We start from the raw sequence: 13,850 nt of genomic DNA on the forward strand, positions 1-13,850 counted from the left end.
ATATTTGGTAAATAACATGACCAGAAACTGGTTTAAACAAATATACCTCTATAACTTTTATTGAATTCTTAACCAAATGTTATTTATAGCACCATAGGTAGTTTCATTGTTATAGAGCAATCTCAGATAACATATTTGATAAACTGTTTTAATCATAATATTTTGTTACTAATCATTGCTAAGGAAAAATCTTGAGTATTCAATAAGTAATATTACTTTCTTTTTTTCATTAATGAAACATCTTCATTTTAATACCTACCTTAAACTGTTTCTCAAACTGGTTCTTTATTTTGGACGGTTGCTTCAACATGCTCCACCAATTTGGCAAATACTGCAATAAAAAGATTATAAATGTAGAAAGTTAGAAATTTATGGAATAGAGTTGATCTTCCCTTGATTGAATGACCATTTCCAGATGAGATGTCTTAGGAAGTTAACTGGACCAAGAGATTTACCGGTAAACTATCACATATAAATCAATGCCAGAAAGAATGTTAATGTATTAATATTCTAATTAAAAGATTAAATGGCTTACAGTTGAGTGACTATAATTTTTATGAATAATATCAGACTGTCACTAAATTTCCTTTCAATAGACAATACACTTCAACCTTAACAAGAAGCATTGTCCTTACATTTAATGTTAAGGAACTTACATCTGAAACCTTTGTATAACATGTTCTACAGACAGATTTGGCCATTCCTGTATGATCAGCAACACATTGACAAACTTGACATTCGTCAGGTTTAGCAGATTCACTGATTCGTTTACTAACAGTGTTCATAAACCATTTCCTGCTGCGGATCTTAGAATCAGTTAAACCACTGGCATGGAACATGGAACCATCAGTCTTCAGGGTCAGAGAAACACATGAATCTTCAGGAATGCTGATGTCCTTTGATGATATATCTTTCATTGGTTTTATCATGTATTTATTGTTGTTATCAAAGCCTAAAATAATATTAAATTCTAATTAAGAATGTAAAGATTTTACTTTTACCTCAAAATCAAGATAAAATATAATAAAATAAAATCTTTGCAATTTAAAAAAAAAGAAGCTTTTTGGTGATCAGAATCATTTGAAACAAAGCTTTAATACAATCAAAACAATAAGCCACCAAGAAGAAAAAAGTGCTGTCTATTCATGATGTTGTTTATGATAAAATATTTGAGTGTGTACATACCATAGATGGTATTTTTTGGACTACTATTTCCAGACAATCTGATATCCTGATCTCTGATGATATGTAGAGTTATTCCCCTTGTTAGTAGAACATGTTTTACATGGTTGTAGTTAACATTTTTTGAACTGTCACATTGTCCACAGTGAAGGAGGACAACAGTCTTGGAAACTCCAGCTCTGAATGGCATGTCAGCAGCAGTCAAGATGGCTTCCAGTGGGTCTGTAAAATGATATTTAAAGCTGAGTGTCTCCTTTCCTTTAGCAAAGTTATTTGATTCACTGAAAATACTGCCCTCGAAAGTATGGGTGGAGGAAGCTGATTTACGTCCAAAAGATGATCGTGGTGTTCCACCAAATCCAATTAAACCATATCTGTTATCCTTTATGCCTGTGGAAAACATAAGAAATCATTAGGTTATGAGAAGTTTGCAACCCTATCAAAGTACCATGTAGCTTACTATACTGCAGCAATTTGCCAGTTCGTTTTCTACATGTGTTGGCATTGTTCACCTGTAAATGAACTAGTTTGATTTGAAAAGACCTACCTATCTTTAAATGCAATTTGTATGTTTTCTGATTATTTTTACTAATCTTTTTGGGTAAAAACTTCCATTACTGTTTTTTTTTTTACTTTAGTAGTTGGAGTAATTTGTGAAGAAGTGATGCCATGTATAAATAGACTTGAAACACAATTTAACATTTATAACCAGCTTTTAGCGGCCAAGACCTTTTTCATTTAGTAAAAAGTAAATAAAAACCTTGTTAATTTGCCACCATTTGTCAGACAAAATGTTGGCAATACAATATCAAAAGAAAAGGACAAAACAGAAATTTGCAGTATGAAATATCAGTATCATTAGCATTATTATCATGCATTGGTACACTTGATAAGTTTCTAGACCATATGCATAAGATTTGGCATCAGGATCCAGGAATTTGGAGTCATATCTGAAAGATTCTGCATCAATTTAAATGCTTTTTAAATTCTCATTATCTACATTAAAAAATGGAAAATATATTTAACTTAATTAATTCCAACTGTTACTGTGTATGCATTAATTAATTATGCTGTACATATGCCATGTTCTTTAAAGTGCTATTGTCAATGGTGGCATTTCTAAATAAGTCAGTTAAAAATAAAATTAGAAATTCTGTGAGCAAGCTCACAAAGAGAACTTAATTAAGAAGTAAAATGTAAATGTAAAGTACTTCAGTTCAATTATCACCCCTAGAATTCTTCGCTTCAAATGGAGTTAAAATGTTAAATGTAAAATAATTCATTTCAATTATCTCCCATATGCCTATTATGCCAAATCTTCTAATATAATTTCATTCAATTCCTTAAGCAATTTTGGGGGAGTTGCACTTACTAGGTTTTAACATTAAATCTTTTAGTTGAATTATCTCCTAAAGAAGTTTTCCTACAGTAATAAACTTAAATTGTGCACATCGACATATGATGCCAAACCTTCATATAAAATTTCATGAAAATCCATTGTGCAGTTTAGAACGAGTTAGGCTTACCAGGAATGAGGATAAACAGACTGACAGACTTACATACAGGGTGATTCCTGTATACCTCCAAACTTTGTTTCTACGGGGTATTACTATAACAGCTTGGGTGACACATCAATATCTATTTATATGTCATATCATTGTTAAATAGCCTTTCAGGTGATAACTAAATCATAGTTACATTAGACAGATGGTCTTCATATACAGGGTAATTCAATATAAACTGCCCCACTCAGAGATAAAAAAAATAGTTTTTTTAAAGGTCACTGCATAATGCAAGTGATAACTAAGATGGATGTGACTTCTTTTTTCTATATATATTAAAATCATCTTAATCATTTTGTAATTGATCTAGATTTTTTTAAATAGAACATGCCTTTTTTTGTGAGGGCCTGTTCCACTTTGTCTACCAAGTCACCGAGATGACTGGCTGGTTTGGAGTTGCAGTCTGTCTGCTCAACAACAAAGACAACATCAGCAGATTCTGGCACTTGGAAGTCGTCTTTTGATGTAGAAAGTTTAATAAATTCACCTCCTTCATACTTCTCTTTGTTGGGTGCACTGCAAGTTACTGTTAATACAATAAAAAGTCAACAAAAGGTCAGTACCATAATTTAAATTGATGATTGAAGAAATTATGAATAATGAAGAAGTTTCAAAGTGATTTCTAATGGAGAAATATTGTTTGTTGAGATTTTTGGGTATTCCATGGTTCTGTGGAACCAAAAATCACAACTTCAATTGAAAACTTCATTGCTCTACTAGAATTGAAGAAATTATACAAAATTATCAAGAATACACACTTTAAACAAACCACCAAAATTATTGGTTCTGAATTTCATCAGAAATATATGTTCTACATGAAATGATACTATTTGAATTAGTAAAACAGAAATAAATACTACTCAAATCATTTAACTTACAGCATGCTTTAGGTTCCCAAAGCATGACACCCTCTTGGCGACATTGTTTGACATAGGCAGACACAGCATTACATCCGTCTCCCTTGGAGGTTTGCATCTCTGACATACACACTTTCATGAAGTAGTCTGGGTCAACCTAGTAATGAAGGTTAAGACTGATGTACCATACTTATTCATAATAACCAAACATCTATCTGTTTAATAACTTTACAGAAACATTATACTTTCTTTTTACAAATTAAAATAGTTTGTGTATAGTCAGTAACTAAAACTTTCATTCACCATATTGACATTCTTAAATAAAGTAATCCTTCACATGGGTAACCAAATACCATTTGGACATTCTCATAAAATGTAAATAGTTTCTTCACATGGAGGATCAAATGCTGTATATAAATAAAGGAAACATAAAAGAATAACTTTTTTATTTAAAGCTGTTTTCTGAAACATGAAAGTTTCCCCATAATTTGTGTACTTACAACTCTGAAGCAAGGTCTGAGGGATGAATCAGAATCCATGAAGAGATTGGAACATTTCTTAAATCCTTTCTTTCCTTCTTTAACTATGACCTCTGAAAGAATGTTAGATGGATTTCTACATCTACTAGCAACTTCCCAGGTTCGAACCATAGTGTTGATGTCACTTGTAACCTGTCCATCACTGTCAATCATATCATCATATTGCTCGTTGTCATAGCTACCAAGCAAACCACCAACATTGCCAAAGTACCATCCACTCAGAACAAAAGCAATGTGTTGGTTAGCAAGATTGCCACTGATGACTAAGCCTTTACCTGTGTCAATTTGGACAAGGTTTCCATCACGGATAATACTCAGTTTCTGATATTTGATAGGAAGTTCAGTTGGTTTGTTGTCAAGTTTGACCTGTTTTATGAAAAATGTAAACATGTAAAACTAAATAAACAAACAAACATTTAAAATAATATTCTGATAAGATGTTCATTCAAAGAGTTTCAAAAATATCATTTATAAAACTTGGTTGTAATTGTTTGTGAATTAATGGTTTAAAAATATATATTTAATAGAAATAAACTCATGACATGGCACTCAATTATTAAAAAATATTATTTTTGCAAATCTCAAAGAGTAATCTGTGACTTTCATTAAAAGAGCAAGATCCAATGTAACATAAATCAATTAAATTTTTCTGTGTGTGAATTCCACTTAGAAGTAAGGAAGGATCTTTTTGTAAAACTAACTGATGAGAATTAAGAAAAGATGTAATGGGTATAACTGATTTAGACTTTGTTTGCACTACTTACTGAGAAGTCTGGGCGGATTTCTACTGATTTTCCCTCAGCCAAAACTAACAATGACTGCATAGATGGTCTACGTTTGCCATTGTAATTCATGATGACTGTAAACTGGTTGTTCACCATATCTTTCACCAGGACATAGCTACAACGTCCTCCAAAATCTATCTGTTTCTTATCAAAAGTGATGAAGTGCTGGTCTCCAGCCACCAAAGCATATGCTAAAGTTGTTTAAAAGTAACAAAATTACAACTCTAGTAAAGAACATTTTTATAGATGAAATTTAAAATCATAAATAGGGTCACTCCAAAAATGTGGGTTTACAGTAAAATGTGTAAGATGGTAAAAGATTGTGTGGCTATAAAACAAATAATTTACAATTACTTCTTGTAAAGAATGAGTACTTATTCACATACAGTGTGGTCTAGATAGAGCATGACTTGAAAGAAACATTAGGAGCAGGAGATGCACAACTCAAAACATGGAATTTTTAGTGTTATCATACTCCCACTCATATCCCAATCCTATGAAACAAGAAGATGATATTGAACTACAACCAAAGTTGCTTAAAATGTATGTCCTAATTATATAAACAACATAGGAAATCCATCTAATGCACTTGAAAAAATTGTGACTGAATTCAGACAGATGGAAACACAGATGGACTTGGTAACTCCAATATACCACCTACTCGTTGAGTGGGGCATAACACACATATGACATTCAATGAAATGTCTCAATTTAGCCTTTTTAAAAGGTAACTTACCATCAAATGGTGGTACCCAGTCAGCAGGATTCATTGATGGCTTGTATTTATAGTAAAGATCCCAGATGCTGAAGTCGAAAACTTTAGGTAATTCAAGACTATCAATTTTCCTTACAAATTTATCAATGCTCTTAATTAATCTAAGGTTGAAGCTCTTGGGCAGACTGTCGAGAGTATCTGCTGGAGTTGGTAGGTATAATTCAAACTCAATGTTGCCATTTTCTGGATCAAAAGCAATTATTCTGTTCTTGTCCCAGTGAAGGAATTTGAGTTTAGCAATGTCTTCCTTGATGTATGTTCCAAAGTCATTGTAAAGTGCAATAAGATAACTCTTGATTGTCTTCTCAATGTTCCATCGCTTGTATGCTTGGGTGATCTGAATAGAAAAAAAAGTGCATATTAATCAAATTGAGCGACAAAATAAAATAAAATGCCACAATGGGAAGATTATCGTTTAAATCTGACCATTTTAGAATTAGGGCCAAAAAAGGACAAAACACAATTTATGTTTCTGATTTCCAAACAAAAACTTAATCACAAGATTATGGATCGATTTGGAATCTGACCTCAAGGCTCAATACTATGAAAGGACATTATAGATTGATTTTTAGGATTATGGCTCTTAGAAACTAGGAGTCAAAAAAGGGACACATACAAGCATTGTCCTAAGTTTAGTATGAATTACTTACAGAACATTATGTATTATTTTTTTTGTGTGTACTATCAAAGCAAAAAAAAAAATTTTTTAAATCTAGAATATTTTGAATTAGTAGCTTTTTCAAATTTTTCCCCACATATTGGGAAAATGCCTGTGATAAGCTGTAGGCTTTATCTTTTTAATGGTAAATGTGAAATTACCTTCTTCTGTAACTGGTCAGCCATGTCTCTAAGTTCTTTAACCTTACTGTCCTGCAAGACAGGCTCAAGTTGGTTGATGACAGCAGATTTAGTTGATTCTAGAACATCATTGTATGTTTTGGCAAGGTCAAGCTGAGAGAGTTTGTATTTGATTGCCTTGTTGATCTTTGTCATGTAGTGCTTCCAGTCAATGTCTGGTATATTAGTGGAGTCAGGGAGATTTTTCAAGATGTCGTCGATGTAGGACATTAGTTCCTTAACTTCAGCCTTTTCAAGAACATTGTCCAACAATGCTATAGAAATAAATATAGTAAAACTAATTTGTTGCCAATTAATGCATACCTGATGTTCCGTGAAACCATGAATTCTTCATAGCCCTACATTTTAAGGTCATTGTTACTTTTCGACAATAATACTTTCCTGAAATCTATTAATTCAAACATTCTATAAACTATGAATTCTCAACAAATCACAAAAATTAACTACAAATAATAAAATTTTCCTCATAATATTCTACAATATGAATATACACGGTATCAAAAATTATTATTTTCCAACATTTTGTCATATTCAAAACCTTTAGCATGAGAAATACAACAATCAAATTTTCATAGTAGGCTTAGTTATTATTATTACAAGTCAACAACAATGGAAAACTTTAACAGACAACAGTAGATACAAAAAAGATATAGCTCTTCTGTTCATAGGATGTAAAAATCATTGTTTACATGTTTGGTGCCTTGACCAAATTTTTAAACTTATTCTCTGGAGAGGTTAAATTATTTAACAATAATTAAAGACTATAATAATTATAGTCTTTAAGAAATAATAACAGCCAAAATTATCAATACCAGGACAATTCTTGACAGAACATTAAAATTTGATTCTAAAACTCCCACAATTAATCATATTACATTCCTTTTATATGCCTTTTATAATACCTGAGAGTTTTTCGGTCATTCTATCACTGATTTTTTGTAAATCATTTCTCAACTCCTCTACAGAAGCCTTTATTTTCTTTGTAATTGTGTCCATTTCTTCCTTTATTGTGTCAACCATTTCTTGTTTGAAGGTCTGTCAAAGGAATATTAATTTTTTTTAACACAAAGTAATCTTTTTCCAATATATGACAGAAACATTGACAGCTTAAAATCTATTGTTAAGGGTGATTATAAAGGAATCACAATTACAATTAAAAACAACTTATTTAATGAGACCCAATAGACATTTATGTTGTAACTAAAATGAACCTTACTATACAATAACACCAGTTTGTCAGCTAAATAAATAATTTATTCTTCTGCCCAACTTATGCTTAAATATCACTACTGGTGATTTATCTATGTGATGTCCAATGCGACTTAAATTTGGCTTAACCTTATGCTAATACAACACCTTGATCTAAAATAGGTCTAATGCAGAAATTATAAAATAATTTCACACTGTGGGCTTTTAAGGAGGTAGATCTAGGGTAAGGAACACAACTCTTACAAATCATTGGAACATGTGTATTTACCATTTTAAATCAATCTCATGTAAGCATCAAAGTAACTTGGACTGATTTCATTCTGTTTCAAAGGAAAGCTTGAAAGGCTTTGGTGAAATTAACTATGATACAAACATATCACCGATTTCAAGGGTTACATCCCTTACCCTAAGTCTATCTCCTTAAGTGACAATCACATTCAAATATAGTGAAACTTATAGTATAACTATAACCCATTTGTGACTGACGGATTTGTTCAGTTAAAGATAGGTTCAAAATGTATTGACATTGATAAGAAGGGACTTTAGCTGACATCCTAAGCCATATTAAGTGACTAGTTTTGTTGAATTTTATCTAGTTCTCTAATTTTTATTTAATTACATATAATGGTTAATTTGGTACTAAATCATTTCAGGACGATGTAATCTAACCTGTATTTTGGATGCTGCATCATTGACAAATTTTCTGTATTTCTGTTCAAACGGATAGTCCTTTAGATCCTTGAGTTTATCTATTTGTTTTCTCATATCACTCACAATGTCTTTCATTTGTACAATAGCTTTTCTGTATACTGTCCTAAAAATAGATTAAAAAAAAGACTTTTAATACGATCTATGTTACTTACAAAAGCCACATAAAAATACGAAAAAAATTTTAAAAAAATATTAAGACGAGTGCAACATAAGGAAATCTCAGACTCCCTAGGGTAAGATTTAATCATTCTTTAATGAGGCTCCACCCAGTTAGAGAATATTTATATCTTACATAAGTTGTCTGAGACTTCCCAATTTTGTGTGAGAAAAGCTAGTGTTTGAATCTTTTTCTCACTTTTGATTTTGTTTTCAAATTTTATGTTTGAATTGGAATGATCAACATTTAACAGCTGATCATGATGTGGCCAGTGATATGTCACAACCAAGTGTAAAATATAAATCACTGGGTATAAACAAACTGCAAGAAATAATAAATCACTGCTTATTCTGGACTAAAACAAAATTTATAAAAAAATTTCCAACATGTATCACTAAGATATGAACAATCATAGACTCTTTATTTGAAAGTACCATTTTTTATTGGAAAACACACTTGTTCTCTCTCAAATCTTTGGTGAGATAAGAAAATCTTGCACAGCTACAATAGGAATTTGCTTGTCTTTTTAGTGAGAAATATTTGTGACTTAATAAACAATATAACAAAATCAATGAACAGAAGATCACTCTGTGTGTGCAACTACATGTACAATTTAATTCCCTCAATCAACATTCTGTAATCATACATTTCCAGGACATGAAATCATATTACTTCTAACACTAAAGAAGAATACTGTTTAATGAATAAAGTTTCACAGTGTACTAATTTTCGCTATTTTCGTGGTGGACAGAAAACCGTGAAAATAGTACACACTAAATGGATTTTTCAACACTATATAACGCTAAACATTGTTTGAAACCGTGAAAATTGATACCTATAAATATGCTCATTTGACAGAATCCGCGAAAATTAGCAACAGTGAAAAATAATACTTTTACAGAGGTCTCAATTGTAGAAATTTTCAACAACAAAAAAATACTTACAAGGAAATTCGTTTTAATTATTTGATTAGAATAGATTTTTGTTTCCATTAATATGAACCATTTAAGTCATAATAAAAGACTGTTTTAATAAACAATTATCTTACATCATTTTGGCTGACTTTTCTTTCATATTGTCTACAACATCTCGGACATACATATCATTGTTTTTGTGCATCCTATCTAATTGTTCCTTAACTTTGTTTAGATGATGCTGGACTGTTCGGAGAGATTTTGATAGGCTATCAATATAAGGCTTTAGTTCAGTCTGCAGCTCAGTGGAAATGGCAGTATATTTGGCAGTCAGCTCAGCTTCCATCTCATTTGCTGTTGCAATAAACTCAGTGTTAAAGGCTTTTCCATAATGTTCAAAACCATCAACACCAAAGGTCTGAAATATAGAAATAAAGATACATCAGCTATATAATTTGTATAAGAGAGCTTATTCTTAACTAGTTGTTCTATGGAAGAAATATTGAAATTTCAGAACCCTTCAGCTCTGATGATAACCATAAACTTACTACAAGTAACTGATAAATTCTCCTAAATACTTTAAATTATGAAACTTTTGTTGGGTTACTAAAACAATGGTTATTTGTCAAGGCTATAATTGCAATGGTTAATACACAATTTTGAAGGACTTTCTGTGAACTACAAAAAATTGTTGAAATCTTTGTCTTTCATTATAAAAGTACCGTTTAATCCAAATAAGAAATTTGGTTGAGTCAGATTTTGTGTCAGTATGTTATCATTGAACATTGTTATTGCAATACTCATACATAGAAAGAGTCCAGGATATCATTCAATTATGTAAAAAAATTCTACATCCTTTCCCAGTTCAGTTGCACTTAACTAAGAATAAACATTAAGAATTGAAATAGGAAAATATCAATGATATTCACTAAATACTCAAACAACAACTTATAAAATGAAATAAAAAAAATAAAATAAGGTATTTTCTCATTTTGCAAAACATAATTACATTCAACAAAATCTCCATAATAAATGTACAAATTTATGACAGAATTTTCAGTATACAAAGAGTAATCAAGGTTATAGCGGTAATCAAAAGAATGCAATCCAGGGACAAAGACCAGACATGGAAAACAGATATACACAACAAAGAACATAAAGTAACTGAAATCATACATACAAAGTAACAAAAGCAAATGAGCAACTTGGACTCCACTAACAACTGGGAGCATGGACCAGGTGCAACAGTAGGGAAAGTGTCCTCTGCTTTTCTAGAAACACCTGCCAAGTTGCTCATAAAAGTCCAGTCCAGGGATGACAAACGAGGAAAGGAAAACTATGACCCGTTGAATAAATCAGTTTTCATGGTGCAGATGGATACACCATAATGATCCATGAGTTCATGATGACGACCATAAAACTTCTGTAGTGATGACTTCAATCTTGTAGCAACATAACCCTGTTCCAGAAGCCTATTTGTTAGAGTTCTAGCGTGATACAAAAAGTCTGCGTAGTTTCGGCAAGCTCTGGCATAATGTATGAGTTGTGATATGAACACTCCATATGCAGGTGCTGAAGGGATGTTGCCACAGATGAAAGGAAAGTTGACAATTTAAAATGAAAAGTCATCACGTTTGTCGTAAAGATTGGTCAATAGCTTTCCTTTACCACCGGTTTCTAAGTGTAGGTCAAGATATGAGGCTGACATCACAGTGTCTGTAGTATCCTTTATCTCAAGTTCTTTGGGGTAGACGTGATGTATCAAATCCCCGAAATTAGGATTGTTTAAAGATAATACGTCATCTCTATGAATTACAATTGTTTAAAGATAATACGTCATCTATATAGCGGAAACTGAGATTAAAGGATCTAGCCAAACAATTTTCTTTCTTTCGGATCAGATCAGCTATAAAGTCAGCCTCAGAAGAGTGAAGGAATAAGTTAGCAAGTAAAGGAGCACAATTTGTTCCCATTGGAATGCCGACCGTGTTGAAAAACACGTCCACCACACTGCACAAATATGTTGTCGATTAAAAATTCCAGCATTTTGTAAACATCTTCCTCTGTTTATTTGGAAGATGATTTGGAATTATTTCTTACAAAGTATGAGGAATCTCTACCAAGAACTATATATTTGTATCTAGGTGTACCATCTTTTTTGGAAAAAACAACGATGTATAATGTTTTCAAGTTGGGATTTTAACTGAGTATGGGGAATAGAAAAATACAGTGTTGAAAAATCACAGGTATTAATGCTATTATATTCAGACAATAGTCTTGAACTGATTGTCTCCAAAAGATCTGTCGAATTTTTCAGGATCCACATTACATTAATACCAGTACAGGAGTAACAAGTGTTGTGGTAGGACTGTAGACCCTCTTTGACAGTTGTGAGTATAGAAGTTAAAAGTTTTGAAAGAGGTTTGGTGGTACAATTTGCAGATCCAGCTATGAAATGTTAGAAAATGTTATGAAACAAAGAAGATAAATAATGTAGGAATAAAGCATTTTAATAAGTTTACCATGAGTTCCTTGACTGCCTCTGGTCTCCAGTTGACCTTTGAGTGTAGAATCCTGGATGTTCTAAGGTTGACCTTAATGACACTGTCCGTAATCTGTGGCTTATCTCCTGTTCTATAGATCTGGGTCTCAAAGTTGGTACGACTTGGATATTTAGCAGCAATGTGTAGAACCTTATTAGGATGGTCTAAAAATTTAAAAACATATTCAGAAAATCAAATATACAAAATTAATATTTAAAGTGCCCTCTTTTTTTCTTACATGTACCATGCAATGTGAGTAATTAAAATAAATGATTCAGCTATTGTTACAAAAATATATTCCAATCGGCTGATTGTAAAATATTAAGAATATATTAAGCTGAAAAAAAAACAGGACATTTCCTAATTTTGAAAATAAATTCATTTAAGGGAATTATTTTACAACACCATTCATTAAAACAAGTCTGGCCAGTACTAAACTTATTATATGTTTTAGAGAAAAGTCTCAGATTTTGATCCTATACTTGTATAGAACAAACTTTCTAACTAATAAAAGAAGGTGCAATACTGAGTTTGGGTTTTACATATAGCTTATAATTTATTTTACCTTTGTCATATTTCATTTGAATTTCCATGGCCTTTTTCTTTGAATCAATGATGACATTGGTATCCACAATATTTTCCAGACTAAACAATCCGTTTATTGTGACAATTTTTGGTATGTCCCCTTGTACCTGACCAACAACACCAGCAGCTTTCCTTGGTCCAACAGTCTACAATAATACCTGTATAGTGTTACTACTGACTAATTTAACATTTAGTTCAATCTTTTTTTTTTTTTTTATCAAATCCAGTTAAACAACTTTACCTAACTACTTTTTAGTTTTAACTGATCCTCTATATTTATTTTATACACATATTTTCTGAAATACCCTCTGAAATGATTGTCTGCTGCTGAATAGAAAGGCCTGTATAAATTTTCTGATTTGATCAATGCTAAATTTGCTCTTACCAAATATTTATAAAATACTATAACACTAAATTTTGGGGAATATAATTACTTTTTCATTGTCAATTAAAAAAAAATTATCATTATCATATTATATAAATATAAGGAGAATGGATATTGTGAATATGTTAAAGAGACAACAGGATGAAAAATATCAGCTACCCATGGATCTTCAATGAACGATGAGGAAACCCTCACACCACTGGGCCAGCTGCATAAAATTTATTTAATATCAAATTTTACAGAAAATATATTTAATATTAAATTTTGTTGAATATAATTATTTTTTACCTTTTTGATTAAAATAAACATTATTATTGTATTATAATTTCCTATGGAATATTTTCATACACAGAGTAAATGTCTTACTTAAACTACATTTGAAGATTGAGACACAAGGTAGTGTTTTCTCTTACCATTAAGATTAATTTCTTGTGAAGTTTATCAATCTCAGCCAAAAGGAGGAGATTCTTCTTTTGGAAATGTGATGTTTTGTATGTAACTAACATTCCTGTTGAATCTTTCTTCTCCGAAGTTCCAAGATGAGTCATAACAGATATGTCAACTTTGGTGGCTTCCTGAGAAATTCCCACAGTGTAAGTATGGTTGGATGAACCAAACTCAGACACATCCTCCAATTTAGTTGTTACGACAATTGTTTTAGTAGGATCAGTACTGTACGAGAATTCGTTTCTGCATTCATACAGGACTGCTCCTTCATTTTCTGTCATCTGTCTGGAGAAGGTCAGTTCCTAATGGTAGGTAAAAAAAATAAATACTACAAAAAAAAG

The 13,850-nt window shown here is 31.5% G+C and overlaps 1 protein-coding gene across 1 annotated transcript in view; it reads right to left on the reverse strand.

Annotated features, from left to right (window-relative positions):
• The window catches only part of LOC148628476 (uncharacterized), a 51,280-nt gene that overhangs the window by 1,127 nt on the left and 36,303 nt on the right, over positions 1-13,850 (reverse strand). The window contains exons 22-36 of the mRNA XM_088588127.1: positions 13,476-13,811; positions 12,658-12,823; positions 12,072-12,256; positions 9,684-9,967; positions 8,437-8,581; positions 7,461-7,593; positions 6,520-6,812; positions 5,662-6,037; positions 4,905-5,116; positions 4,102-4,506; positions 3,623-3,758; positions 3,076-3,270; positions 1,186-1,572; positions 657-952; positions 260-331 (exon numbers count right to left, since the gene is read on the reverse strand). Of these exons, the coding sequence (XP_088444253.1) occupies positions 260-331; positions 657-952; positions 1,186-1,572; positions 3,076-3,270; positions 3,623-3,758; positions 4,102-4,506; positions 4,905-5,116; positions 5,662-6,037; positions 6,520-6,812; positions 7,461-7,593; positions 8,437-8,581; positions 9,684-9,967; positions 12,072-12,256; positions 12,658-12,823; positions 13,476-13,811 (3,621 nt within the window). The remainder of the gene's footprint in view (positions 1-259; positions 332-656; positions 953-1,185; positions 1,573-3,075; positions 3,271-3,622; positions 3,759-4,101; positions 4,507-4,904; positions 5,117-5,661; positions 6,038-6,519; positions 6,813-7,460; positions 7,594-8,436; positions 8,582-9,683; positions 9,968-12,071; positions 12,257-12,657; positions 12,824-13,475; positions 13,812-13,850) is intronic.

The sequence above is a fragment of the Perna viridis genome, chromosome 1 (assembly GCF_037379345.1).
Source record: "Perna viridis isolate PV_CMFRI_1.1 ecotype Kerala chromosome 1, ASM3737934v1, whole genome shotgun sequence".
Lineage (NCBI taxonomy): Eukaryota > Metazoa > Mollusca > Bivalvia > Mytilida > Mytilidae > Perna > Perna viridis.